The sequence below is a fragment of the Myotis myotis genome, unplaced genomic scaffold (assembly GCF_014108235.1).
Source record: "Myotis myotis isolate mMyoMyo1 unplaced genomic scaffold, mMyoMyo1.p scaffold_m19_p_11, whole genome shotgun sequence".
NCBI lineage: Eukaryota > Metazoa > Chordata > Mammalia > Chiroptera > Vespertilionidae > Myotis > Myotis myotis.
The window spans coordinates 67,997,637-68,025,493 of record NW_023416315.1 but is presented as its reverse complement, the minus strand read 5'-3'; the positions used below and the strand labels follow the sequence as shown (position 1 = coordinate 68,025,493).

General features: G+C 41.0%; 1 protein-coding gene across 19 annotated transcripts in view; it reads right to left on the bottom strand.

Moving 5' to 3' along the window:
* CADPS2 (calcium dependent secretion activator 2) overlaps positions 1-27,857 on the bottom strand; it is a 506,535-nt gene that overhangs the window by 327,384 nt on the left and 151,294 nt on the right. For all 19 annotated transcript variants that reach the window (XM_036328812.1, XM_036328815.1, XM_036328814.1 and 16 more), the window contains exon 3: positions 3,513-3,845. In XM_036328812.1, the coding sequence (XP_036184705.1) occupies positions 3,513-3,845 (333 nt within the window). The remainder of the gene's footprint in view (positions 1-3,512; positions 3,846-27,857) is intronic.

The window sequence follows — 27,857 nt, the reverse complement described above, 5'->3', positions numbered from 1 at the left end:
ACACTAAAGGCAAATATATTTCAGTTCTTGTTACCTGATACAATGTGTCTGGATTTCAATAAAAAGTTACAAAGCATGCCAAAAGGAAAAAAGGAAAAATGTAGAGAGCAAAAACAAGCACTCAAGCCAAATTTAGATGTGACAGAGAGGTTATAGTTATCAAACGAAACATTTAAATAACTATTATTAATATGTTAAGGACTCTGATGGAAAAAGTTGAAAACATTCTCAAATAAAAAGAGAAAAAGCTCCAAGACAAACAAAACAGAACATCCCAGAACTATGAGGCAATATCAAAACTGTAATACCCAAAGGAGAAGAGAGACTGGGACAGAAGGAATATTTGAACAAGTAATATCTGAGAACTTTCCAAAATTAATGACAGACACCAACCCAGGAATCACAGAACACACCAGGAAAGAGAAATATCAAAGGAAAACCTATACCTAAACATATTCATATTTAAATGGCAGAAAACTAAGATGATAAAATATTGAAGGAAGCCATAGGACAAAAACACCTTACCTGTAGAGAACCAAGAAGAGCTATATCAGACTTCTCATCAGAAACCATACAAGAAGAAAGTGGAATGAAATCTTCAGTGTTGAAAGAGAAAAAGAGCTAACTGATAATTGTATGTCCAATGAAATTATTCTCTAAACATGAAGGAGAAACAAAGTATTTCTCAGACAAACAAAAACTGAGGGAATTCATCACCAGAAGTCCTGCCTTTTAAGAAATATTAAATGGGCCTAACCAGTTTGGCTCAGTGGATAGAGCGTCGGCCTGCGGACTGAAGGGTCCCAGGTTCGATTCCGGTCAAGGGCATGTACCCTGGTTGCGGGCACATCCCCAGTAGGAGGTGTGCAGGAGGCAGCTGATCGATGTTTCTCTTTCATCGATGTTTCTTACTCTCTATCCCTCTCCCTTCCTCTCTGTAAAAAACCAATAAAATATATTTTTTTAAAAGAAATATTAAATGAAGATTTTCAGAGATAAAGATACTGATATAGGTAAAAAACTAAATCTACATAAAGAAAAGGAACAAATGAAGGTAAAATATAATCTTTTATTTTTCTTATTTTTTTCTTAATTGATCATAAATTTTATAGCATATAATCAACAAAATGAATAACAGAAATGTCACAAAAGATGGGAAGAAGGAATTAGGAATTCTCTATTATGGGATAGCATTACACTTAACACCTTATTGTGTTATTTGAAGGTAGACTTAGATTATTTCAAAATGGATATTGTAAACCTTAGGGCAACCACTAAATAAGTTTTTTTTTTAAAAAAAAAACAAGTATAAGTAGTACATCAAAAGAGGATATAAAATGGAATCATAAAATGTTCAATTAAAAGTAGAGAAGGCAGAAAAAGGAGGGGAGACAAAGAACAAATGCAAGGAAGTGACAACACAAAGACTGTACAACTTAATCCGAGTAAACTATTTCAAATATGAATAATAAACACAGCCATTAGAAGGCAGAGATTGTGAGGTTGGATTAAAAAAACAACAACAAGCCCTAACCGGTTTGGCTCAGTGGATAGAGCATCGGCCTGCGGACTGAAGGGTCCCAGGTTCGATTCCAGTCAAGGGTATGTACCTCAGTTGTGGGCACATCCCCAGGAGGGCGTGTGCAGGAGGCAGCTGATCGATGTTTCTCTCTCATCATCGATGTTTCTAACTCTCTATCCCTCTCCTTCCTCTCTGAAATCAATGAAGATATATATAAAAAAACACACACACACAAAAAACAAGATGCAATTATATGCTCTACAAGAAACCCGCTTTAAACATAAAGAATCATATAGGTTAAAAATAAACAGATGGAGGAAGACACCCCATGTTAATCCTAATCAAAAGAAAGCTAGGGTAGCTATCTCAGTATAATACAGTAGATTTCAGAGGGGGGAAAAAGAGGGACTTTATATAATAATAAAGGAATTAATTCCGCAAAAAGACATATTCTAAATGTGTACAAACCTAACAGAGCATAAAAATACATGAGGCAAATATTGACAGAATTTTTAAATAATTAATCTCTTGTTATAAAGATCTGAATTATAAGTACATATGTTCCAAGTCATAGAGGACATAAATCAGGGGATCCACACCATTGCTTTAGAAGTGATCTTAAAAGCAAGCAAAGGATTGATTTTAAAATATCTTGAGTTAATAAACAAACTCATAGATTCACATATATTTATGACCCTGTAACAAACATCCAGTATAAACTTTCATGCATATGTAACAACTCCTTTTCTGGGCCGATCTGCTCTATTAGGCCTTGGCATATGGAGAATAAATACTTTCATCTTGCTCAGCTTGACTTCCCCAAAGCCTAGCAAGGTTTCTGACTTGACTAAATACCCAATAAATATCTACTGAATCTGAATTTTACTACTAAATTAGGTTAATCAAGATTTAACTGTAAAGTAAGCTATTGTTTCATTAAAAATACAAACTCCCAGTTGCATTTATCTTTTAAAGTAGGAAATTTTGCTTTTACAGTCACCTTCCACTATTATCAAACCGCCAATGGGTTTAATAACACAGTTAGAAACAATTACCATGAATCACCATTGTTCACAGGGTTAAGGTGCCACATTGCTTTAGTATTAATTAACTCTTTTAATGTATTCATCTTAAATGATACATAAATTAGTAATTCAAAGTAAATGACGGATAGCATGTCAAAATAAGAGAAGTAGATCTGCAAAAGATTAAAAATAAATGTAAACATATAAACAGTGTAGAAGTATAACTCTTAATGAACTGGTGAACTTTTAAATACCAGAACTTTGTCCATTTAAATTGTGTATCAGGGCAGAGTTAAATAATGTATACCTCTAAAATAAGCAAGTAAAATGCAAATAGAGAAGGAATACATTACTAGACAAATCACAGGGTCTAAAGATGAAAGACTTGGAAAAAAACATGATATTTTATTGAGCTTTTACATATGTATGATTTGAATTAGAGCAGAAAAGAAAATACATTAGTCACTGTAATCACTTTAAATTATGCAGTTTAGGATTCATCTCCAATTAATTTCTATCTGGCTAGGTTAAAAAAAAACACCTGAAATTTCAGTTACTTCCATAAAATTTTACGTTATCTTTATGTAAAATTATTTTGCACTGAAGAATAACTGTTTATTTTAAACTGCCAACCCAACCTTCTTCAGAGAACAGATTATTTCTATTTTACTATTTGGACATTCCCCTTATATACCAAACAGGCACAAATCTGATGTCCTAAAATAGGGCACATGGGAACATTTATTTACTAGATAAAATGTACTGATGTTCTTCTTCCTCTATCAAATAATTCTTTCCAAACCTTCTTTACAAATATCACTATTTGACTTACTGAAATTATATTTCACTCAACTTTTCAACCAAAGTGATTCAATAGAAAGTAAAGGACATCTCCATAGGCTTGTAAACACTTGAGGTGCACTCTGAGTCCGGCAGGGTAATGGGAAATACGATGGGCCACTTACCTGACATGCATTGTAAAGGAGTTGGTGCTCCAGTTTCTTAATACCCAGAATCTGCTGAAACATTTCATAGAGCTGTTCCTTGCTCAGAATAAGTTCAGACACAGCACTGAGGGTCATCCTACTTGGCTGTTTGCACAGGTCCTCTTCACCCCTGTAAATGGCATCGTATTTGGCTATCCATGAGCTCAGCACTGTCTCTTTGCTTAAGCCATCAATTTCTGGCAAACTCCGCACACGCTTCTCGATGTTCTTCTTAAACACCTCTCTGAAGTCATTAGCAGAACATCCTCCACTCTGAACCATTCTGGCCACTCGATCACTCTTCAGAAAAACCTGGAAAAAAATAAAGAACAAAAACCCATTTATAACTAAGCAGAGACACTAACACACCTGCTTGTAGCAATCTAGCCAGAGTCTTAACACCAACCATTCCACAGTGATTCATATGTTTTTTAATATATGATAATGAATGATAGAATGGAGGCCCCAAATCTACTCTCTAAAATGTTGAAATATTTAGGAGAGACAGTAACCAGTGTTGAGGAACTGTAAGATGACCTTGATCTACATGCTATCCCCCGACCTGTAAATCAGAGGCCTCTCTGCTAACTGAATCCTTTAAGAGTTGATTAAGAAAGTAATTGGAGATATGACTGTACTTGGGAGTTCTGGCTAGTTTTTCAGCAGCGATAAAGTCCCCGATTGTTTGAGCGAGGATCTGAAAGACAATAGTGTGGTAAGTCCAGTATCCAAGTCAATACGCATCATGTATAACTCAATCACGCATGCTTCACATTTGGGCGTGAGGGTACGCCCGACCCCATCCCTGATCTCACCAGTCCTCCAACTTGTCACACATTTCTTATAACTAGGAAGAATGGATGACAGAAAAGAGATGCTCTTGAAATAGGTAGGAAGAGATGGGCTATCTATATATATAGATAGAAGCCTAATATGCAAAGTGTCCCCTTGGGAATTCGACTGGGAGACCGGGAGTTCGATCCCGCAACTATGAAGTGCACTGACCACCAGGGGGCGGCACGAAACGCAGGGAGGCCCCAGCCAGCAGCTGGAAGGCCCCGATCTGCCCTGGCCTGGGGATCTTACCCATGCATGAGTTACATGCACCAGGCCTCTAATAAGTAATAAAGTCATCCTATATAATAAAAGCCTAGGTGGCATGATGTGCGACGTCATCACAAGATGGCCGCCACAAGATGGCCACCACAGGATGTGGGATCCTGTGGGATCAGGCCTAAACTGGCAGTCGGACATCCCCCAAGGGGTCCCAGATTGGAGAGGGTGCAGGCTGGGCTGAGGGAACCCCCGCCCCCGTGCACAAATTTCGTGTACTAGGCCTCTAGTATCATATAAGAGACATCAGGCAATCTCTCCCTTCTTGTAAGTTAAGGACCCAAATATAAATAAGTATCAGTCATGATTTATTAAACATCTATTCTGTCATCAATATTCCTAAGCATCCTCTAGGGGTCATATATAAATGCTTTATTCCTGCTTTTTTTCTTTTTATAATGACAACAAATTACCCCAGAAGAGTCCGCAGGACTGTTTAATGCAGCCTCCAAAAGTTATATTTGTAATTAAACTTATGGAACAAAAATTCATGTCAACTTTTACCCTAAGAACTGACTCATAATATGGAGGCACTCCCAAGTTATGGCCCTATCACCTGACCATGCTACCAGCATGTCTGTCTGCATGTGGGCAAGCGGCACATGTGTTCCACACAAAGTGGCCTCGCTCATCCCACTGACTGCCATGCTCAGCTATGGGACCCCAAACCTTTCCCCACGACTTTATATTTCCTCTTTCACACAAAATGTCCTTGTTTCCTATCTTTGCTAAACAGACAGAGTATTCCTGATTCTCAAATATTTTGGTTTACTGACTAATGTACTGAACCAGGGAAACATGTATAATATACATGCAATGCTTCCTCTCTCTCTTTCTCAGCTGTGGCTCAATTACTTACTATAGGAAAGATTCTTGTCTTATTTTCTAATTTTCCAAGGCAAAACTAATTTATTCTTAAATGACAGATGTAAGAATAGTACTTTTAATATATCTAGATCAGTGCTTCCCAAAATGAGGCACATGCCCCACAGGGGGGCAACTTCATTTTTAAGGGGGCAATTCGAGAATGAGTTATTAACAGTGAATTTTTCACATTTCTTATGGTTCTAGGGGCCTCATATATATTGTAACATACTTATGCATTCCAGTTCTCTTTGTTTTGAAACTTTATTTGCTATTTTTTCATAACACTTCATATTATTATTTTTAATAATTTCTTAGTAATTTCTTCCTCAGTATTTCAAATGTCCTTTCGTTCATTTATTTTTCTCTTTCATGGATGCCATGTTCTTTGGAAGCTAGTTTAGACCAAGTGAATGGCCTTTTAGGCTTCCTCCAAGTGAATAGTTCAATTTTTTTAATAATAATAATTATATGTCACGGGCCAGGGGAAGCATCAGGATTTTAGAGATGCTAGGTGGGGCATGGCCAAAAAAAAAGGTCAGGAACCACTGATCTAAATCAAGGCACATGAAATTAAGATATTTAACAATATATTTTGTCAAAGAAGGCCATTTACTACTTCAGAAGACATAGGATATCCATCTCCTTCTTTGTCATCGTCATCTAATTGCACTACTGTCATTGGGCACTAGAACACTATATGTAATATTATATCTATGGGAAAATAATTGAAGTTGAAACAAGCAACTTTTGAAAACTTGTAATTTTGTCTAAAGCTGGAATGGCAAGATAAATGGCCTACTAGTATATCTTTCCTAATTCCTGTGATAGCTAGATCTTAATTAGGAATATAGGAAAGCTCAAGTAGTCAATGAAGGTGAACTGTGCCAGTTGTCAATCTATAGCTTCTCAGCACTACCCTGCTTATGCCAGCCAGGATAATTTTAAAGGGTCCTGATTTTTACTGTATTGATTTTAGAGAGAGAAGAAGGGGGAGGGAGGGGGAAGAAAGATAGAAAGAGGGAGACAGAAACCATGATTTGTTATTCTACTTATTTATGCACTCATTGGTTGAGTATTGCATGTGCCCTGACCAGGGATCAAACCCGCAACCTTGGCATATCAGGACAACGCTCTAACCAACTGAGCTACCTGGCCAGGGCAGAACGATTCTTCTAACTGGTTCTCTTCTTATTTGGAGGTGCATGGCACCCACCCATGGACAGCTTCTCTCCAGACCTCTGATGGTGGCTTCACGCCATCCCACCCCCATTAGCAGATTCCCAGTGAGTTCTGCAGGGCAGCACCTCCCTGAGGACCATTTCCCTCCAGCACCCAGAAGGCAGATTTCCACGAAGTTCACTTCTGTGAACTTCTCTGCCATCCAGTAGGACACAACCACGTCTTCTCCAGTGAGGTCTGATTCCAGCCTTGGGGATGGGGGACTGGGACCCTCTTCCAGATTCCTTCCTTCCTTGGATGCTGTGTTCCCCTATCTGCTACTCCTGTGTTCCTTATTTTCCTTACTCATGTAGTCAATCCCACGTTGTTTGTATTAAATTTTCCCTGTTCAATTATTGTGTGGCTTCTGGCTCCAGATTGCACCCTGGAAATACTGAAACACTATATGTAATATTATATCTATGGGAAAATAATTGAGGTTGAAACAAGCAACTTTTGAAAACTTGTAATTTCGTCTAAAGCTGGAATGGCAAGATATTTTTAAAGTGCAATATAACTGAAGACTGGCTTCAGAAAAACTTTTAATTACTTGGTATTTAATATTCCAAGTTGGCAGGCATTTCATTTTTTCCAACTTCTGCCTAACACAGTCAGTACTAAATTCCACCAAGTAATCAAACCACATTGTTGAAGCAAAGACTCTATTGAACTTAAGTACTATCTGGATTCTTAATTTCGCCTATACAAGCCATACCTAGAGCCATACTTAGTCCAATTACATGTTATTTAATTGACATTTATTAAGTTAACAATGTGTCAAGCACTTTGCTAAGGGTCAGAGAGACAAAGATAAATGAACCTAAGACCCTGCCTTCACACAGCTCATGCTCCTTGAGAGAGACAGAAGAAACAATAAGATACAATCAGGTAAGAGAATAATAGAAACCTATGCAAAGGGAGGAAAAGCAAGGAGAAAAAAATTATGAACTCTGTTGGGAAAGGTGGGGTGGTTCACCGGGTAGAGACGACAGAACTATAATTTTATTTGGCCTGTGGGTTAAGTGAGGGGTAAAGTGAGAATAAAATACATTTCGGGAAAATAAAAAAAAAAAAAAAAAAAAAAACAGGATTAGAAAGCATAGAGGCATTCCACAGCATGACCTTTTAAGGGAAATAAAAACTTTCATATTGTAGGAGCCTTAAATATAAGGGTGAGGGCAGCAAAGGCTGGGCCAAGCAGACCAAGAGAGACCAGACAGCAAGATGCATGTGTGCCACGCAAGGCATCGGTGCTCACTCTGGTGACCAGGAGTCAGTGATGTGGGCAACCAGGTACTGAAATGTTGAGACACATGAGTTAGAAGAATAACGGGCAGTAGCATCAAAGGTAAAAGGACAACTGACCAGAGCAGAGATTGGGATATCAGTTATCAGAGGAGTACAGTAGACCAGGTGAGAAACAGTAAGTGCCTAATCTAGGGCAAAGGTCGTGGGCTAGAGAGAGAGGTAGAAACAAGAGAGCAGGCTGAGAGAATTAACAGATCTTGATGATTTACAGAATGTGTGAAAGCAAGGCAGAAAAAACATTATGATTCACAGGTTTTTTAATGGGGTGCCTGGATTCTACTAACCTAAAATAAAGAACCAAATAATACAGGTAGAACAGCGTGTGTGTGTGTGTGTGTGAGTGTGATGTTTGTATATGGTGTTGGGTCATGGATAATTCCATTTTGGTAGAGGTCAGCTTTGCAGACAAAATACAGTACAAATAAAAAAGAATCAAGAACAAAACTCTATGAAATACCTCCCTTTAAATGGCTGACAGAACAAGTAGATGGAGGGGAGGCCGGTGGTGCCAGGACACCAGAAGGAAAATTATGACATGTTGGCAATTAAGGGGCGGGGGGGGCAGTAAGAGAAAAGAGAAAATGAAATGCCACAATAAAAATCATTTAAATTAACATGAGAACGGGTTGATCTTCATCACGCTAGGCCTCCTTTCGCAAAGAAGAGTTAGTGACATGGTGAAGAATGGGAGCCAACTGGCAGGAGGGAGAAGAGAACCAGTGGCAATGAAGTTAAGACAGCAGATATAAACTGTCCTTTTAAAGTGCTTGAGTGAAAAAGGAAGCAAGATAGAGGAAGGCAGAGCTAGGCCAGAAAATTACACGTAGGCGATGGGGAAGACAAGTCAGTAAAAAGAGGCAGATTATGGTAGATGACAGAACATAATGCTGCAATGTCACTTGTGAGATTAGTTCGTAAAGAATGGTGGGGCATTCTCTCTCTCACCACTTGCCCTAGGGCAGTGGTCGGCAAACTGCGGCTCTCGAGCCACATGCGGCTCTTTGGCCCCTTGAGTGTGGCTCTTCCACAAATTACCGACTTCTGCGCATGGGCCACAAAGTTTCAATCACACTGTACATGCGCGCCCACACGTGGTATTTTGTGGAAGAGCCACACTCAAGGGGCCAAAGAGCCACATGTGGCTCGCGAGCCACAGTTTGCTGACCACTGCCCTAGGAGAAGCAAGCTGCCAGGAGGCAAAGACCCCAGGCGCTCAGTCTAACAGCGCTCAGTGGTCTGCCAAGAACTGCATGAGTGGGCTAGAAAGCAGATTCTTCAGTCCCAAATGATCCATGGCTAACAGCTTGACTACAAGCTCTTTCTAAGCAGCAACAGCCAGCTAAGCCACTCCCTGATTCCTAATCCTGAGGAACTGTGAGATTATATTTGTTTTAGCCTGCAAATTTGGGGATAAGCTGTTATACAGCAATCTACAAATACACTCATAAACCCACATGGCTCACTCTCTTCATTTGGGTCTCAGTACTGTCACTTCCTCAAAGGAAGCCCTGTCCTCCCCAGTTCATCCTCCTCCCCTCTTACCTTGCTCCACCAGACAGGTATTTACTAGTATTGTCCGTTTCCCCAAACTAGAATGTAGAGGGCACCACAGTCCTCCTTTAGTTTGCTAGTAAAGCCAGTGCCTGCTATAGAGCCTGCCCCATGTACACGGTAAGAAGTCAATAAAGACCTGTTGAAAAAAGTCATGACTATCTATCTAAAGGATTCTCCAAGAAGAGGACTAGATCTGCCTCTTGCTCCCGGGTTTCCTAAGAGATGATGATTGTGCCAGAGGAACTCGGAAACTGAAAGTGTGAGAAGAGATCAGGTGGAAAGGCATGAGCTCCCGAGAGAAGAGATTTTGCGTGAGAGAGGAAGTACCAGGATCTGAAAGCAGAATAAAGAACAGTTCTCCAGGCCCGAGGCGCAGGGGAGGCAGGAAGGCTGCTTTTCCTCCGTCTCCTTTCAGGGTGCCCTTCTGTTCCTCACCGGTTAGGTCTGGGGCACTCCGCTCTGCATGTGCTCCCAATCCGGACACCACCGCAGTGTGTCCATCAGCCACTCCTGGTTTATTTAAGCTTCAGACGTGGAGCTGCAATACCAGCCAACAGCTTTCCTTACATGTCCCACTGGGCCCCTAAACTAAACAAGTCTCAAATGGAGTTCATGACCTTTCCAATTATTTGTTCTGCCTCCTGCTGACCTGCTCCAGTCAATGTCAGAAACCTGCTCCAGTGACTGCAGGTCCCTCCTTGAGAGACCCGGGTGCCATTCTCAGTGTCCTCCATCATCTCCATGTTATTTTCCCCAACAGACAACCTGTCACCAAACGCTGCTGGTTCCCCCCCTAAATCCTCCCCAATCCCTCTCTTCATGCCACCACAAGAGCTCTGCATGCTCCTCACTGTGACTTGTCTAAGAGCAATAGCCTCTCCTTAGCTGGCCCTCCTGCCGCAGAAGTTTCCCCAACATATTCTCTTCACTGGTATCAAACTAATATTTCTTTTAAAAATTATGATCACTTTAATCCTCCTCCAACTTAAAAATTCTTCACTGACTTTCCGCCAAAACCATCCCCAAGGCCTCAGATCCTACTATTACTGGCCTCTAATGAATTCTCTGGTTTCATCGTAAGTCATTCTCTCTCATTCAACCTCCAGGCTCCAGATCCACTGGCCTTTAAAAAAAACCCACACTGTCCATCTCACTGTCATGGAAGAGTAATCTCTTAGCAACTCTTCAGGTCCCCACTCAAACTGACCTTCCTCGGACATTCCTTTTCCCAGTCACCTTGAATTACCCAGAACCTGTCTTGTGTGTCTGTAATCCTAGTATCCTTTCTTTTTCCTTTAAAGTACTTATCACTTTGGAACTGTAGTAATTAAGTGAAAATTCTATTACCATCTTGTGTGTGTGTGTGTGTGTGTGTGTGTGTGTGTGTGTGTGTGTTTTACTCACTAGTAAATTCCATGAAGCCAACAATGGTTTCATTCACTCTGTCTGTAGCACCGAGCACCAGGCCAAGCACAGAGAAAGCACTTAAAAAATATCTACTGAACAAGTAAATGAGGAGTAAATAAATGATTTAGATCAGTGGTTCTCAACCTTCCTAATGCCACGACCCTTTAATACAGTTCCTCATGTTGTGGTGACCCCCAACCATAAAATTATTTTTGTTGCTACTTCATAACTGTAATTTGCTACTGTTATGAATCATAATGTAAATATCTGATATGCAGGATGTATTTTCATTGTTACAAATTGAACATAATTAAAGCATAGTGATTAATCACAAAAACAATATGTAATTATATATGTGTTTTCCGATGGTCTTAGGCGACCCCTGTGAAAAGGTAGTTCGACCCCCAAAGGGGTCGCGACCCACAGGCTGAGAACCGCTGATTTAGACAGTCAAGTATGTTTCCTCACCCCACACACTTAGTTAATGTAAATAATGAACCAGAGAGGTTTACTGATTTTCAATTAGGCATACAAAAGAAAGAAGTATAAGGCACTGACCTTGTGCATGAGTGGGAGAGGGAAAGACATCTTAGATAAAAGGAAGCACAATGAGGGATGTCATAGGGGAAAGCAAAACTAGTCTGGTGAGGAAAACGAAATGTGTATGTCTAAATAACATAATATTGTCTAATTCCCATAATCTGTGCTGTTCTTACAGAAATGATAGTTTTTAAAAGTAATTTTTCAGGTGTTGCTTACGAAACTATAAATGACGGATTTGGTCCCAGGAGACATCAAAGATCTAATTCCTGTGTCCTTTCATAACAGTTATCAAATTAAAGGCAGGGAAAGTGTAGCCACAGGCAGAGAGTGGTCCCAGAGCTGGTGCACAGGCGCCGGGATCTCTGTGAAATTCTGACTAGAGTAGAAATAATACAGCATTACACTGTCATTGAAGCTGGCGTGGGGCAATTCAGTGTATCAACAAACCCTAGAAAGCAGACAGTCTGTCTTTCTCGAGCTCTTCACACGTGAACTCCTTTCGTCCTCACAATCACCCGGTGCCCTTTCCATTTTCATTCTCTTACAGATTAAATGGTTTTGGCTGGCCCGAGGTCATAAAGTCACTGAAAGAGTAAAGAGGAATCCAAAAGCAGCATTCCTTTACTTATTCCTTTTTCCCACTCCCTCACCCTACCATAGCCCACTCCCATCAGAGCTCACCCCTGGCAGCGATAACGTCTGCTGAGTGATGGCCAACACCTGTGGAATTCCCAATCGACGACCTTCTTGTGAAAATGCCACCACACACAACCAAGTCAAAGTAGGGAACAGGAACCTGACATCACAGAACTATAATATACTGTGCATGTTGTACTTCTCCACATTTCAGGGAGGTTTACCTTGCACATGGGTTCTCAGTGTCAACACTGTCAACCCTTTCCATTCACCTGCTCCGCTCAGACACAAAGAATTCACCAAATATCGTAACAAAATGCTGGTAAACAAATGGCAAAACTGAAATGTGGTGACTGTAACAAGAAACGATATGTGCAACGGATAAGTCTGCTCAGCTGTCCAAATAAGACTTCAACCATGCTCAGCCACAGAAGCACCTATTCATGCACTGCTTTTGATCTGAATGATGCATTGCTTCTTTGCTTCAAGAGGATTGTATAAACGAAGAGAGAAACATTAGCTGCTTGCCAACTCATTGTGGCTATTTATGAGATGCTTCCTGGGAATGCTGCCAGCCTGTGTTCAGCCAAGAAAATGTTGAGGAAGCACAAGAGCCACATGTAAGTGATGCCTTTTTCTCTTTAATAATGACAAATAAAATACTATAACAATTCCCGAATCTATGCTGTCCACAAGAGATTTTTAAACTCTTTTTTCAGGTGTTATCAATTCGTGAGGCTTTTCTGCAGTGATGATTTGAGTTTCACTAGGTATCAAATAACTTCCAGTTTCCCAACATAAATACCAGTTATCGTGCCAGTCAATGGATTCCCGGTTAGCACTGTATTGTTCCAGTCTCTTCATCCAGCCAGGTCTCTCCTCCCACCTGCCTTCCAGCCTTTTCTTCTTTTGCTTCTGAACACGTATATTCTGTTCTAATAACGGGAACACTTGTTTAGCCCTCAACACTCTCCATAATTTCTTCCCCCGTACCTCATGCCGTATTTGTCCCATAAATACTTATCAAAACATACTACATGGCGGGACCCTGCTCAGTGCTGGGAGTTTGCTGGTGATCAAAATGATGTGAGTTTGCTGCCTTCACAGAGCATAGAGTGGAGGAAATAATTATACATACAAAAATGACTATGGCTTGATGAACGCTACTGAGGGTTTTTGGAACTAGGAAAATTTGTAACAAGGTTTTGAATCTGGTTGAGGAGGTTATAAAAGAGTTCCCTCTAAGGAAGTGAGTGGACATATGAAGACCAAGAGGAATTAGATTGGAAATGTGAGGAGACCAAGGGAGTGTGGCAGGTGGTGGTGAGGGGGACACAGCTGGTCTAAGTGGGTTTGAAAAAGGCCCCTTGGGCTGCAGTGAAGGGACCAAGAATCCAGTGGTGTGAGTGGAGGATAATGAGGAGGAACAGGCTTGACGTAAGCCCTGGGAAGGTATCTGGTCTTTATCCCAAGAGCCTGGAATGCCATCCAAACATTTAAGTCAGGCGGACAGTCCCCTGAGTGGGGGCTGGGCTCTTCCCTCCTCGGCTCTTGTCAATCTCTACCGAAGAAATTCAAACGAGTGACAGAAAGCAAAGCAAGCAAATTTATTAAAAATGCAGTTGGTATAATGCACAATTGGGCAACTCAGTTACTTTGAGTGCCCCACCCTGTGGGAGTTCAAGGGGTTTTATACCTTCCCCCCCTATAGGATTCAAAGTTCCCCTGTTGGAGATCTTGGGTAGCAGAACAGGTTTCAAAGTCCCCTTCTACAGTGTTGTGACTTATATCAGAATGTTTGTACGTACATCTGGTCATCTTGTTTGGCAAGTCCTAAGACAGTGACTTCTTTGTTCAGTGGGTGAGATAAACTCCCCTATCTTTCCCCCTCTCCTGTCCTATGAGCTATCTATGCTATCTAAAAGTTCCTATGAGAAAAACTGCATTTTAAAAGTAGCTACAATTTATTCTAGGGGCTTTACCTATATTAACCACACAACCACATAAACTAGGTGTCAGTAACTATTTTAAAGGTAAAAAACAAAAGCAGGGAGAGGTGAAGACAAATACTCGAGGTCACATAGCCAAGCATTGGAGGGGTGAAAATTTAAGCCCAGAGATTCTTGCTGCAGAGCCCCCCTTTTTTATCACCATGCAATCAAATTTGGTGATTTCTCAACTTATGGCTCATTAAACTGAGCTAGAGGGGCAAGGAGTGAAGGAGTGGATGGATTAAAGAGAATCTGGCACGGGGTGTGGGGGAGAGGGATGCTCTGTTATTCTCTGCCTCCTTTGCAAAGCTTCCCACAGCTTGATGCCATTTCTTTACCCTGAGCCTTCTCAGCACATCCCCGCCCTCTGAAGGGATTCAACACACCTGTCCTCATCACGTAGCAACTGTGTACAGCATTGCTGTATCTTTTCCCTGCTAAGACTAGAATTTCATTAGAGCTGCACCTTTGAAGCTTCTGCAGGGGCTGATGTCATTGGATACATACAGTTTAAAGGAAATCACCAGGTCCTTCCTTAGAATATTAATGAACTCTGGAAAGTTACTGAATCTAAAAGATGCTGTTCTGACCAGTGTGGGGAGAAATTTTCACTGATTCAATGTAAAGAACTAAACATAAGGTTACAGAGTAATTTTAATAAAGCTCAATTTATTCAATATTTAGAAACCATAAGTCCAACAAGTCTCTTCCTTGTAACACAATGTTATTAATAATAAACTGTGGGCCCTGGCTGGTTTCTCAGTGGTTAGAGCATCGGCCTGGGGACCAAAGGGTCTTGAGTTCCATTCCCGGTCAAGGGCATGTACCTTGGTTGTAGGTTCCAATCCCTGGGCGCCAAGCATGGGGGGGGGGGGGGGAATGCAACCAGTCAATGTGACATCAATGTTTCTCTCTAACTCCCCTCGCCCTCCTCCCTCTCTTCCTCCACTCTCTCTCTAAAGATCAATGGAAAACATATCCTCCAGTGAAGATAAAAAAAAAAAAAAAGTAAATTGTGGGTTAATTTTTTGGTTGTAGTGAAAAAAGGGCTATACTTTTTATTATATTTATGTAAAATATATTTCATATATTTATTATATACTGTGTTTTTTAATTGATCAATGAATTCCAAAGGTTTGGAAACCATTAATTTAATCAGTTCTGTTCCCGTATTTATCAAATGTGAAGAAATCATAACTTAAAACTTACAGCAAAGAAAATCTAATTTAAAAAATTAATTTGGGTAAGTCGTACATCTCAAGCCCTTTAGCTGTACACTATGAAGCAGGTGTTCTCCAAGGACTCTTCCTTATAATTAATCTAAATCTCTTAAAGCAAATCTAGCCACTAAAGCCTGGAAGTTCCTGGGGTTGGGCTGCCCTCGTCTCATGTTTTCTGTGGAAGGAACTGAGATGAGTTTTTTTATATCCAAAATAACATGTGATTTGTAAAATATAAAACTATTTTTAGAAAAAAATGTGCATACTAGTCCAATCATCTTAAAAGAATTACAAAGTTGTTTGTATGTTTTTTTAGCTTTGCACAGTGGCAGTATCATAGCCAATGAGCTTTATCTGAGGCACAATTATTGCTAATTGGGGGGAAAAATTACAAAGTTTTTATATAGCTTATATTTTATAGAATCACGTAACAGATCTTATAAGTCTTTCTTCATAGGTATTTTCCAACTCATTACCTTAACTCTCCCTAAACTGATGGCAAATTTTCCTTACCCTTGTAACTACAGAATTTACCACTCTATTCTCTCTGAGCACAAATTTAAACAGAGAAACAAGATCACTGGGCTAAGGCTGGGCTTCCAATCTGAGCCTGAGATCAAGGTCATGTTCACGTGGAAAAGGGGGCCATGGCACCGGGAATGTGAATTTCTAAGCAAATGTCTACATGCATCCGAAATGAAGAAGATGCCTCCTCTTCCACGGCCTCGCCCTCCCCCCATTTCATTCAATGTGTCAGGGTACGAGAGAAAAGTCTGGAAGTTCCTGGGGTTGGGCTGCCCTATTCTGCCTAGTCTGTGAAGGAAAGTTTTGGGGGTGTTTTTCTCCATCATTGTAATGATATAGAAAATAAAATTTAAAAACGCAGTGTTTTATATTTGGAGTATCATAATATCGAATGGTCAGTGAATCCTTAGAATGATTTACCTTTATTATATGGAACAAACAAACCACGCTCCCACTGCCTCACAGCTTTACAATATTCCTCTTTATTCCTGTTGCCGTTAATGGAGTAACTCTGTTCACTTTGCTCTCACTTCTCCACCCTCCTCTCATCAGCTGGGAAATGATGGGGCAAAAGCAGAGCAGAATCAGACCCGAGTGGCCAAGGTGTCAGGGCAGCTGAGACACTGAGCCTTTCTGGGTCAATGTCCTCACTTAAAGTGATGTGCCGGTGCCATGATAGCCGAAAACATGGTAATTTATATTTTGTTATGAAAATGACCAAACACACAGAAAAATGGGGGAAAAGAGTTTATAGTGGTTTGGAAATCACTGACTTAATGAATCCCATTCCTTTACTTACCAAATTTGGAGAAATCAGAACTTAAAAACTAATAACAAGCAATCTTTTATTCTGACATGTACCTCCTACCTAGATTCTTCGAGTAACATTTTAGTCTGGTTTTTCTTTCACATATCTATCCGTCCCTCCATTAATCCAAATTATTTTTGTTATGCGAGTCACAAGAAGAAAACATGATTCTGTATTTACAAAATGATCCACAGTGGATTGGAAAACTATAAAAATTGGTCCTTTGCTGGACATACAACAGGTGGAGAAACTTTTCCTTGAGAAGGGGGTGATGTATTAATGTTGACAGAGGAAAAAAATATTAATTTGGGGAGAAAAGATATTCCTAAAAACTAAATCATTATATTCTCCACAATACTACACAAGGATACAAGAGAATGAGCTACAAACCCTTTCAAAATTTAAGTTTATAAAACATGAATCTGCAGGGTAGCAAGTTATTTACTCTTGATAAGCCAAGAGCCTTTACAGAGAAATAAAGTTCCAAATGAAAATGAAAAAAATAAAATTTCTAGAGAGTAAATCAATCTTAAAAGCCAACATTCTGTGAAGTCGAAGAAAAATGAACCTAAAATGTGACTACATTTTCTAGCTGTATATTGGCTCTTAATAAATATTTGTTGGATTGTGTCACTTATACCTTGTAGTTATTTATTTTTCCACCAGATGGCAACTCTGTGAGGAAGAACAATGCTTTTCAATCCCAGAATGTGATTTTCAGGGTTGTGAGGGACTTCAAAGGCACTATAAATCCAGCCACCCTTCCAGAGCTTATATTCCCTCACCATCAAAATGACATCCAAACACCAGACTCCTTCAGGGAAGAGAAACTCGTGGCTCCCTGAGGCAGTAGCCTGTCGATGGGCAGGACCAACCTCAGGCAAGTGGTTTCCAGGTGGCACAACTCTCCCGATGGCTGTCATGCTCTCACCTACTTCTAACTTAGAAATTCTTTCAAAGGCCATTTTCCAAGTATTTAATGGCAGCTAACACTGTCTTCACCATCCAGGTGAAAGAACCCCTGACTAACAAGATGACAAGACCCCTGACTAACCTGGGGACTCCCCTTTGCACATGCCCCGCGTTTCCTCTCTGTGTTCTGATGTCGCCCCCTCGTTCCTTTCAGGTCATCGTTCAATTGTTTATGTCCTTGGTGAAGTCTCCTCTACTTAACACATTGCGTACCGCATAGAAATCGCTAAGACATACGCCAGGGACCGCGCGTTTTGGGGCAAACTGCACATTATTTAAATCATCACAATGCACTTTAGGTGTTGTTTTTCAATAATTACAATATTTTTATTTACAAAAACAATTAAACAATTAAAGTTCCTAGTACTTTTTTAACATATGGTACTGCATAAAACATTTTCCTCTATGAAGAGGGACCAAACAAAATTTACATAAGTATCTAGATTAGCTCCTTTTTCCATGGGCGTGAAAACGAGAACACTCGTGAGCGGTCCTTAACAGATGGCGCACGAAACACGAGAAAACTCCTGAGCCGTACGAAAGGTGTTAAAACTGTGACTCTGCCTCTAACAGTCCCCATCCTATTCCCTTTGTCTCCACAGCACTTACACATTATATATTTTATAATTTCTTGCCACTAGAAAGTAAGCTCTAGGTGAGCAATGAGTTTGGATGGCTCACCTCTGTATTTCCTGGGCAATGACTATTTGTTGAATGAATGAATGAATGAATGAATGAATGAATGAATGAATGAATGAATGAATGAAAGAAATGAGATGACTGATTAATCTGGGTGAGATCTCACCATCAATGTAAAGAAAAGGACAGATATTAGTTCTAGTTAAGACACAATGCTGCTGCCCTAACCGGTTTGGCTCAGTGGATAGAGCGTCGGCCTGCAGACTGAAGGGTCCCAGGTTCGATTCTGGTCAAGGGCATGTACCTTGGCTGCAGGCACATCCCCAGTGGGGGGTATGCAGGAGGCAGCTGATCGATGTTTCTAACTCTCTGTCCCTCTCCCTTCCTCTCTGTAAGAAATCAATAAAATATTTTTTTTTTTTAAAAAGACACAATGCTGCTGTGAATGCCTGAGATTCCCTGCCCCTTCAGATGGCCTGTTTAGATGCCCACTGGCTCATCTTGCATTTATTTTCAGCTACATTTTTATGGACACTGAGTCTCTCCCGTTTTTGTGAAGCTGGTTTTATGGACCCAAACCCAGGAATTTACATGATTCTCTTCTGAATTTCACCTATGACACACTCTTTAAGTAAATTATTTTTATACCTTTAGTCAGAAAATTATCCTTTTCTAGCGTGGGCCTCCTGGTCCAGTGTGGAGATGCCCTAAACTGTTTGCACCTTCCAGGTTTCTTTCTATTGTTCTACCTTGGAATTCATAAACTGTAGAAAATCTATGCAAGTCCTCACAATTCCCTCAGCAGTGTGATAGTGGTGGCAGAGAAATAAGAACTGGGAGAGGAAAGGAGTAGCATGTATATGCACAAGTCATGCATACATCGGAGAGCAGCTGGGTTAGCGAAATATGCCTAACAACTTAGTGCAAGAATCGTAACTGATATTTGTGTAGAGCTTTAAGATTTGCAACCATCTCCATTTATACTATTTCTCTCTAATTACAACTGTGTGATGCATGGTGCATCCTCTTCTGAAAATGCACTGAGTCTCTGAGAGAGCAGAGGCTCCTAAACTTGAATGCCCACCCCAGTCATCTGGAGGACTTGTTAAAACAGATCGCTGGGGCCCCCTGAGTTTTTTACTCCATAGGTCTGCAGCGGGGCCTCACAATCTGCATTTCCCACAAGCAGAGGTGGTGCTGATGTGCTGGCCTGAGGACAGTGCTCTGTGACGTTCTGCCTTCAGGAAGGGATATGAATGCGGGTCAGGTGATGTAAAAGCCCAGCACTCTTTTCAACAGGCGACTGTACACCGCATGCCTGGACTTTGTAAATGGACTGATATAAATTCTTAGAGAAATTATGAAATTATTTCTTAGCCCTTTCAAGCTCCGGAGGAAAAGAAGGCTATATAAAACCTCTCAGACTAAATAATCATTTTTTACAAAAGAAAACTACCAGTTCTAGTATCAGTACTTCCTAAATGGAAGCATCCATTTTCTAGAGACTGGCTACTTTCAAGCGAAAACCAGTAGAATGCACACGAGACCATCACTTGACCAGTTTCAGGTCCTTATCAGAATAGACTGTGCTGCACATAGAGAACTTGTCTACCCCCGCTCCTTGATTTATTTACTCTGTATTCCCTCTCCCTCCTTAAAAACAAAAACAAAAACAAAAACACTGCTTGCATGGAGGTGGGGAGATGGGCTTTGAGATGGTAGTCCCCGATCTTCTCAGGTGGCCAGCACTTGAATAAACCCCTTTCTTTTTCCACCAGCACCTGTCCCGTGAGTATTGGCTTTTGTGGCAGCAGGCAGCCAGACCTGGGTTTTGGTTACAAATTCACCAACTACTGCTTTTGTTTTTTCCCCCCAATCAGATACACCCTGCCCATGCCCTCACCCACCTACAATCCTTTATCTTTCCTAATCATGTGAGATATCATGGGTTATCATGTCAACTCTCTCCTCTAACACTTTCAATGCCTTTTAGCGGGAATTTTTTTTCCAAGGTCCAACCCTTGAAGTATGAAAAACTGGACTCCTATTAATAAGTTCTCTTTCACTTAAAAACTAGCTTTTCCATCTAATTGACATGCGGTGGTTAAAACCAGGAGCTATGGAACCAGACCAAGTTCAAATATAGGCTCTGCCACATAATGGCAGTTTCAGTTTGGGCAAGGTACTTCCTAGTAGCCTCTCTGGGTCTCAGATTCCTCATCTAAGGAATGGGAATATTCATAATGCCTACCTCAAAGAGTTATTGTTATATTTAAATTAGATTCTACCTGTGAAGTGCATATACAGCACCCTGGTATATTGTAGCTGTTATCATCATTACCACCATCGCTATCCCTGCCTCAGTCACCAGCTTCATTCTCAGGCTGCTAAGCATTTCTGAGAAAAAGTTATACAGCACTGTAAACAGGGATACTACAAAACCAGAGGGCCCAAAATAGCAACATTCAATTTTACATAATAGTAAGTCACCACTAATGTAAAAGTAAACAGTCGGTTAATTGCTTTTGTAGTTGTCAGTAAATCACCAAAATTGAGTACTTAAATGTATCAAGCCTTTGCTATATTGATGCATTTATCCCATTTAATTAGTATAGACCTATATTTTCACCTGTGCAGTGCACATCACCTATAAGTCTTTGGTTTTGTCAAATTCAGCATACTCAAAATCTGAACTCCATGCTAACCCGTTCTATGCTAACTTGCTTCGCCAAATTATATTTTCTACTTCACTGTATGGCATCATTATCACCTACTGGCTGAATCCAAATGTCAAGGAGTTTTCAGTCTTCTGACCCCACTGTGTGTTGCTAAACTGGAGATGAACTGAAGAGGAAGGTTATGGGTATGGGCAAGTTTTGAAATCAGTGTTAACTAGTCATTTACAAATGAAGTAGAAAATTCATTATCAGCAAAAAAAGTCACCACAGAACATTTCTTGGAGGTGACCCACCTTATATTCATCTCACCCAATTGTAACAATTGGGAATTGTAACCAACCTCACCATTCCTTTGACATTGTTTCTGTACATGCTGACTCTGATGACTATGTAGCTTGAAGATAAAAAGCATTTTTTATATAGGAATCCTAGGAACTAACATGAGAAGATACAGACGCTGACCTTCGGGCATTCCAGCTCTGAGAGACTGGCTACTTTCAAACGAAAACCAGTAGAATGCACACGAGACCATCACTTGACCAGTTTCAGGTCCTTATCAGAATAGACTGTGCTGCACATAGAGACCTTGTCTACCCCCGCTCCTTGATTTATTTACTCTGTATTCCCTCTCCCTCCTTAAAAACAAAAACAAAAACAAAAACACTGCTTGCATGGAGGTGGGGAGATGGGCTTTGAGATGGTAGTCCCCGATCTTCTCAGGTGGCCAGCACTTGAATAAACCCCTTTCTTTTTCCACCAGCACCTGTCCCGTGAGTATTGGCTTTTGTGGCAGCAGGCAGCCAGACCTGGGTTTTGGTTACAAATTCACCAACTACTGCTTTTGTTCATACTTTCACCTCATCACTCACAGACCACTGCAACAGACTCTGAATTCCCTGTCTTCATTTTCAAGTTCCTTAACCAAATTCTACATGACACTCAAAACTTCTTTACAAAACACTGTTGGGGGAGAACCAAGATGGCGGCATAGGTTAACGCCAGAGATTGCTGCCTTGAACAACCAAATCAAAACACACCTAAAAGATGGAACGGACATCATCCAGAACCACAGGAAGGCTGGCTGAGTGGAAATTCTACAACTAGGGGGAAAGAGAATATCATACCCTGACTCAGAGGAGGCACAGTGCTGAAGTGAAATACTCAGGTGCGGAGTGCGCGCGAGCGGGCTGGCGGCGGAGGGCGCAGTTGGTGCTTTCAATCGGGAGGGAGTCTCAGATTCTGAGCTCCAGATCCGGGCGAGTCTCTAGGGACCCAGACTCAAACGGGAGAAGCGGGACTGTCTGGCTTCAGTTTGAACTCGAAGGCAGCTTTCTCTCTGAGGTTTGCAGCGGTTGCTGGGACTCTGTGAGGCAGAGCCTCTAGGGACGGAACTGAGAGCCGCCATAACTGCTCTCTCTGGCCCACCCTGTTGATCCCGAGCCCGTGCGACCCGCCCCGCCCAAGCCCTGTGCAGAGCCATTTGCCAGATAGCCTCGGGCAAAGGCTAGATTAGCACCTCCCTAGAGGACAGAAGTTTTCCCACTGCAGACACAGCTGATTCTCACAGCCAGCTGGCCTGGAGGTCAAATCCCCCCAGTATTAACTACAACAATCAAGGCTTAACTACAGGAGGACTGCACACAAAGACCACTAGGGGGTGCACCAAGAAAGCATAAAAAATGCAGAGACAAAGAAACAGGACAAAACTGTCAATGGAGGATATTCAGTTCAGAACCACACTTTTAAGGTCTCTCAAGAACTGTCTAGAAGCCGCTGATAAACTTAATGAGATCCTCAACAAATCTAATGAGACCCTCGATGTTATGATAAAGAACCAACTAGAAATTAAGCATACACGGACTGAAATAACGAATATTATACAGACTCCCAACAGCAGACCAGAGGAGCGCAAGAATCAAGGCAAAGATTTGAAATGCGAAGAAGCTAAAAACACCCAACCGGAAAAGCAAAATGAAAAAAGAATCCGAAAATACGAAGATAGTGTAAGGAGCCTCTGGGACAGCTTCAAGCATACCAACATCAGAATTATAGGGGTGCCAGAAGATGAGAGAGAGCAAGATATTGAAAACCTATTTGAAGAAATAATGACAGAAAACTTCCCCTACCTGGTGAAAGAAATAGACTTACAAGTCCAGGAAGCACGGAGAACCCCAAACAAAAGGAATCCAAAGACGACCACACCAAGACACATCATAATTAAAATGCCAAGAGCAAAAGACAAAGAGAGACTCTTAAGAGCAGCAAGAGAAAGAAACTCAGTTACCTACAAGGGAATACCCATACGACTGTAGGCTGATTTCTCAACAGAAACTTTGCAGGCCAGAAGGGAATGGCAAGAAATATTCAAAGTGATGAATACCAAGAACCTACAACCAAGATTACTTTATCCAGCAAAGCTATCATTCAGAACTGAAGGTCAGATAAAGAGCTTCACAGATAAGGAAAAGCTAAAGGAGTTCATCACCACCAAACCAGGATTATATGAAATGCTGAAAGGTATCCTTTAAGAAGAGGAAGAAGAAGAAAAAGGTAAAGATACAAATTATGAACAACAAACATGCATCTATCAACAAGTGAGTCTAAGAATCAAGTGAATAAATAATCTGGTGATCATAACAGAATCAGGAACTTAGAAAGGGAATGGACTGACTATTCTTGGGGGGGAAAGGGGTGTGGGAGATGCGGGAAGAGACTGTACAAAAATCGTGCACCTATGGATGAGGACAGTGGATGGGGAGTGAGGGCAGATGGGGGGGCAGGAACTGGGAGGAGGGGAGTTATGGGGGGAAAAAAGAGGAACAAATGTAATAATCTGAACAATAAAGATTTAATTAAGAGGGGAAAAAAAAAACAAAAACAAAAAAAACACTGTTGTTCACACTGTCCCCTCCATTATGACGCCCTTGCTCCCAATCCAGCAGAGTTCCATTTCAAATGTTATTTCCTAAGTATCTTTGCTTCTCCAGCTTAAATCCATTCCTTCATACTCCCAGAAGCCTTTATCAGTTCCTTCTCATTAAATGTAAACATTTATACGTGACATGTCTATTTCTACCTAAATACTTTCAGTAAAGTGAAAACAAGTTGATCTGAATGAAGCAGTGGGTGAAATTGGGAACCTGATTACTGTAAAGGTGCTTTGGAACAGCCCTATGGCAGTGGTCCTCAATTCAATGTGCACATTGCAATCACCTGGGTAACTAAAACAAAACTGATGCCTAGGCAGCTCATAGGACTTGAGTGCAGCCCAGACAGTGTCTTTTTTTTAAGGTTTTATTTTTTTTTTTATCCTCTCGGAAGGATATGTTTTTATTGATTTTTAGAGAGATAGGAAAGGGGAGAGAGGGAGGGAAGGAGAGAAAGAGAGAGAGAAGAGAGAGAGAGAGAGAGAGAGAGAGAGAGAGAGAGAGAGAGAGATGAGAGATGAGAGACAAACATCCATCAGTTGCCTCCCATATATGTCCTGATTAGGGATCAAACGCACAATCTGGGAATGTGTCCTGACCAGGAATCGCACCTACGAGGTATACAGGACAACATCCAACCAACTCAACTATCTGGCCAGAGCCACAAGTCTTTTTAAGAGTTCTCCAGGTGATTCTGTTGTGCATCTTAAGCTGAGAAGCACTGCTCTGTGAAAAAAAAAAAAAAAAGAATTAAGAAATTAATAAAGGATTTTTAAATAAAAGTAAAAATCGGGTGGAAATCAATAGACATCACTGATTTTTACAGTAAGTAAATATTACTGTTAAAAAATTCCTAGGAGGTGAGGAATTCCTTGGTGCAGTAAGGATAAAATGGCTTACAATTTAACTCTAGGCTGAAGCTGAACAAAATAAGATGGGCCGGGAAAGGACCAGCAAGGGAAACTGCTTGGAATGAGAACAAAGAGCAAGTGGTGAGAATGAGAAGTACATTCAGGTAAGGAATTCTGGGAAAGATGCTATACATTGGGAAGTTTTCAAAAAAGACAAAACCTGACATGTGTCCACAATGGAATGTTACTGACTGGAGATGAATGTTAACAAACGTAGACAATATTTGAAATCAGGGATTCCTTGGTCATCAACAGTGAAGAGGAAAATGCATGTGAGCAGCTGAAATCATAAAGGAACACAGAATCTCAGAGGCGTGACAAGATGACAGCATAATTGTGGAGACAGGTATTGTCAACCGTAGTGTAGATGTGAAAATGGGAGGTTTTGTGGAGTACATTTCCCCCCTACTCCACTCGCCCCAAAATTCCTATGGTTTAGAAAACCAGGTATGCATTTTAAGACAGTTCTGTGTCAGTAGTTGTAATAATCAATAATCCTATTTTCACCAGTTAGCATTAAATGATTAAAATAGGCAGTAAATGCAAAACCAAATAAATTCTAAAACAATAGCAGAGCAAGAACATGGCCTCACCACCTCTATGACGTTCACAATATCACCAACATGTGAAGCCTCCCTCTTTTTACCTTGGTGCTTCGCTGCACTCTGACCCTCCCCCCACCTTGACTCCTGTGCGCTGCTTCACACACCAGGGAGTTTGCAGAGGAAGGAAACACTTTAACTGTACACTAAGCTTAAGTACTATCAGACATGCCAGATCTCTAGCTCACTAAATCCTCTGAAGTATTCACATTATTGAAAATACTGTGCCCTAACCGGTTTGGCTCAGTGGATAGAGCGTCGGCCTGCAGACTGAAGGGTCCCAGGTTCGATTCCAGTCAAGGGTGTGTACCTTGGTTGCGGGCACATCCCCCGTAGGGAGTGTGCAGGAGGCAGCTGATCGATGTTCCCCTCTCATCGATGTTTCTAACTCTCTATTCCTCCCCCTTCCTCTCTGTAGAAAGTCAATAAAATATATATTTTTTTAAAAAATACTGTGGCTGACCAACATCCCTCTGCAGGACAAATGCATGATGATGATTCTATAGCAAGAGACAGGTATACTATCAGTGTGTTGTAATACTGCAAGGAACTGCATAGATCTGTGATGGCGAAGCTTTTAAGCTCAGCGCGTCAGCATTTTGAAAAACCCTAACTTAACTCTGGTGCCGTGTCACATATAGAAATGTTTTGATATCTGCAAACATAGTAAAACAAAGACTTATATTTTTGATATTTATTTTATGTATTTAAATGCCACTTAACAAAGAAAAATCAACCAAAAAAATGAGTTCGTGTGTCACCTCTGACATGCGTGTCATAAGTTCATCATCACTGGCATAGATAAACTTACCTGAAATCACCCAATCAGTGGTAAGGGATTTAGAATCATTTTCACTTTAGTAGATATTAAACCTAATGTGTCCCAGTAATGAAAAATAATGTTTAATTTTTATAAGGAACATCAGCCCCCTACCTAGTCGAGGTAGGCACAGGGAATCAATTTTACTACCAGAGAATGCAAAAATATATACAGAGGAGAAATGCAAAAGAAATCCATTATAACAATGGCATTAGGAGTAAAATAATTCACATTATAGTCCCATATCATTATGGCAAAATGTATTTGCATCAGTAAGTAGAAGAGGAAGTGTAGCCCACAGACCACACTAGGTTAAAAACTAACTATAATGAATAGTACCTAACATTTGACATACCAGTGCTATTTCCAGGTCCTAGTTGTTAAATCTACAGTAAAAGTGGTTTATTGATCTGTTTTCAACATTCTGAGGCATAAAACGGCTGTTTTGTTCAGATATGAGAAACAGCTATGGAAAACTCTTAGCCTACTGCCTGCTCCCAGCAGGCACTCAGCAATGACAGTCCCAAGTCCACTACTTGACCTTTCCCTCCCCACCTAACAGATAGATTCTAACCACCCTTTGAAGAACATCCATTGAACATTCTCAAATCAAGACAAGCACACTGTGTTAACAAAAGACACCTAATTATAAAAGTGTGCCCGTGCTAATTTCTTACAGATGAGGGTAAGTCAGATTTAAAGCTGACAGTGAGGAACAAAGCAAAGAAAAAAGGCAAAGGAAAGGAGAAACCAATGGGGTGGGGGTGCAGGGAAATGGTAGAAAGGGAACGCAAAGGCAATGCTAGTGTGAAGAGTAAGTGACAAATTCTTCAAGTGCTAGGTCTATTACGAAATATGTACCCCATGTGAATGTGCTAAGAGTGCAGAGAGCTGTAATGATCCCGGGTTTGAGGACTGCCAGAACTACCCCATTCATTCACATCCACAGTTTCAATGATTCGTCTGGGCAACCGGCCACCCCCAGGAGATGCTAACCCCAGAGACACCAACAGTAGTCAGTCTGAGGATGACAGCTTATCTTGCTTAGGAGCTGATTCTAGCAGAAGTGTCTCTCACAGGGTTCTCAGTGTCCTGTTTCTCCAGTGTGATCCTTGGTCTCTTAGGAAATGACTTTCCTCTCCCAGAGTAAACTAAACAAGACACTCAGAGCAGTGTTCCCGCTAAATCCTCCCGTGCTGGTGCTATGCAGTCCTTTCAAAGAGCAGCTCCTGTGATTAACTAAGTCCAAACCTCCCAAGGGTTGGCTATACAAAAGCCTGAGCATACCAAGCAAGGCTAACACCAGGCCTGGTCATTTGCCCACTTAGTGCTGTGCCCCTCCCTCTCTGAAAGAGTCTTCCTTGGCACTGCTCTTAGAAACAAGTACTCCTTCTGCCTCTCTCTGAATTCCAGTATTGTCAGCCCTTAGCAACTCACAAAATTCCTCTTAACAGATCTATCTAGGGTTGCACAAAAATTCAAAACTCACCGTCAGCCCTGGAGAGGTCAGAGCTCCTCATTAAAAGTATGCATGCTGGAGGGAAAATGGCGGAGGTATAAACGGACGTGTCCGGTGCCTTGTCCT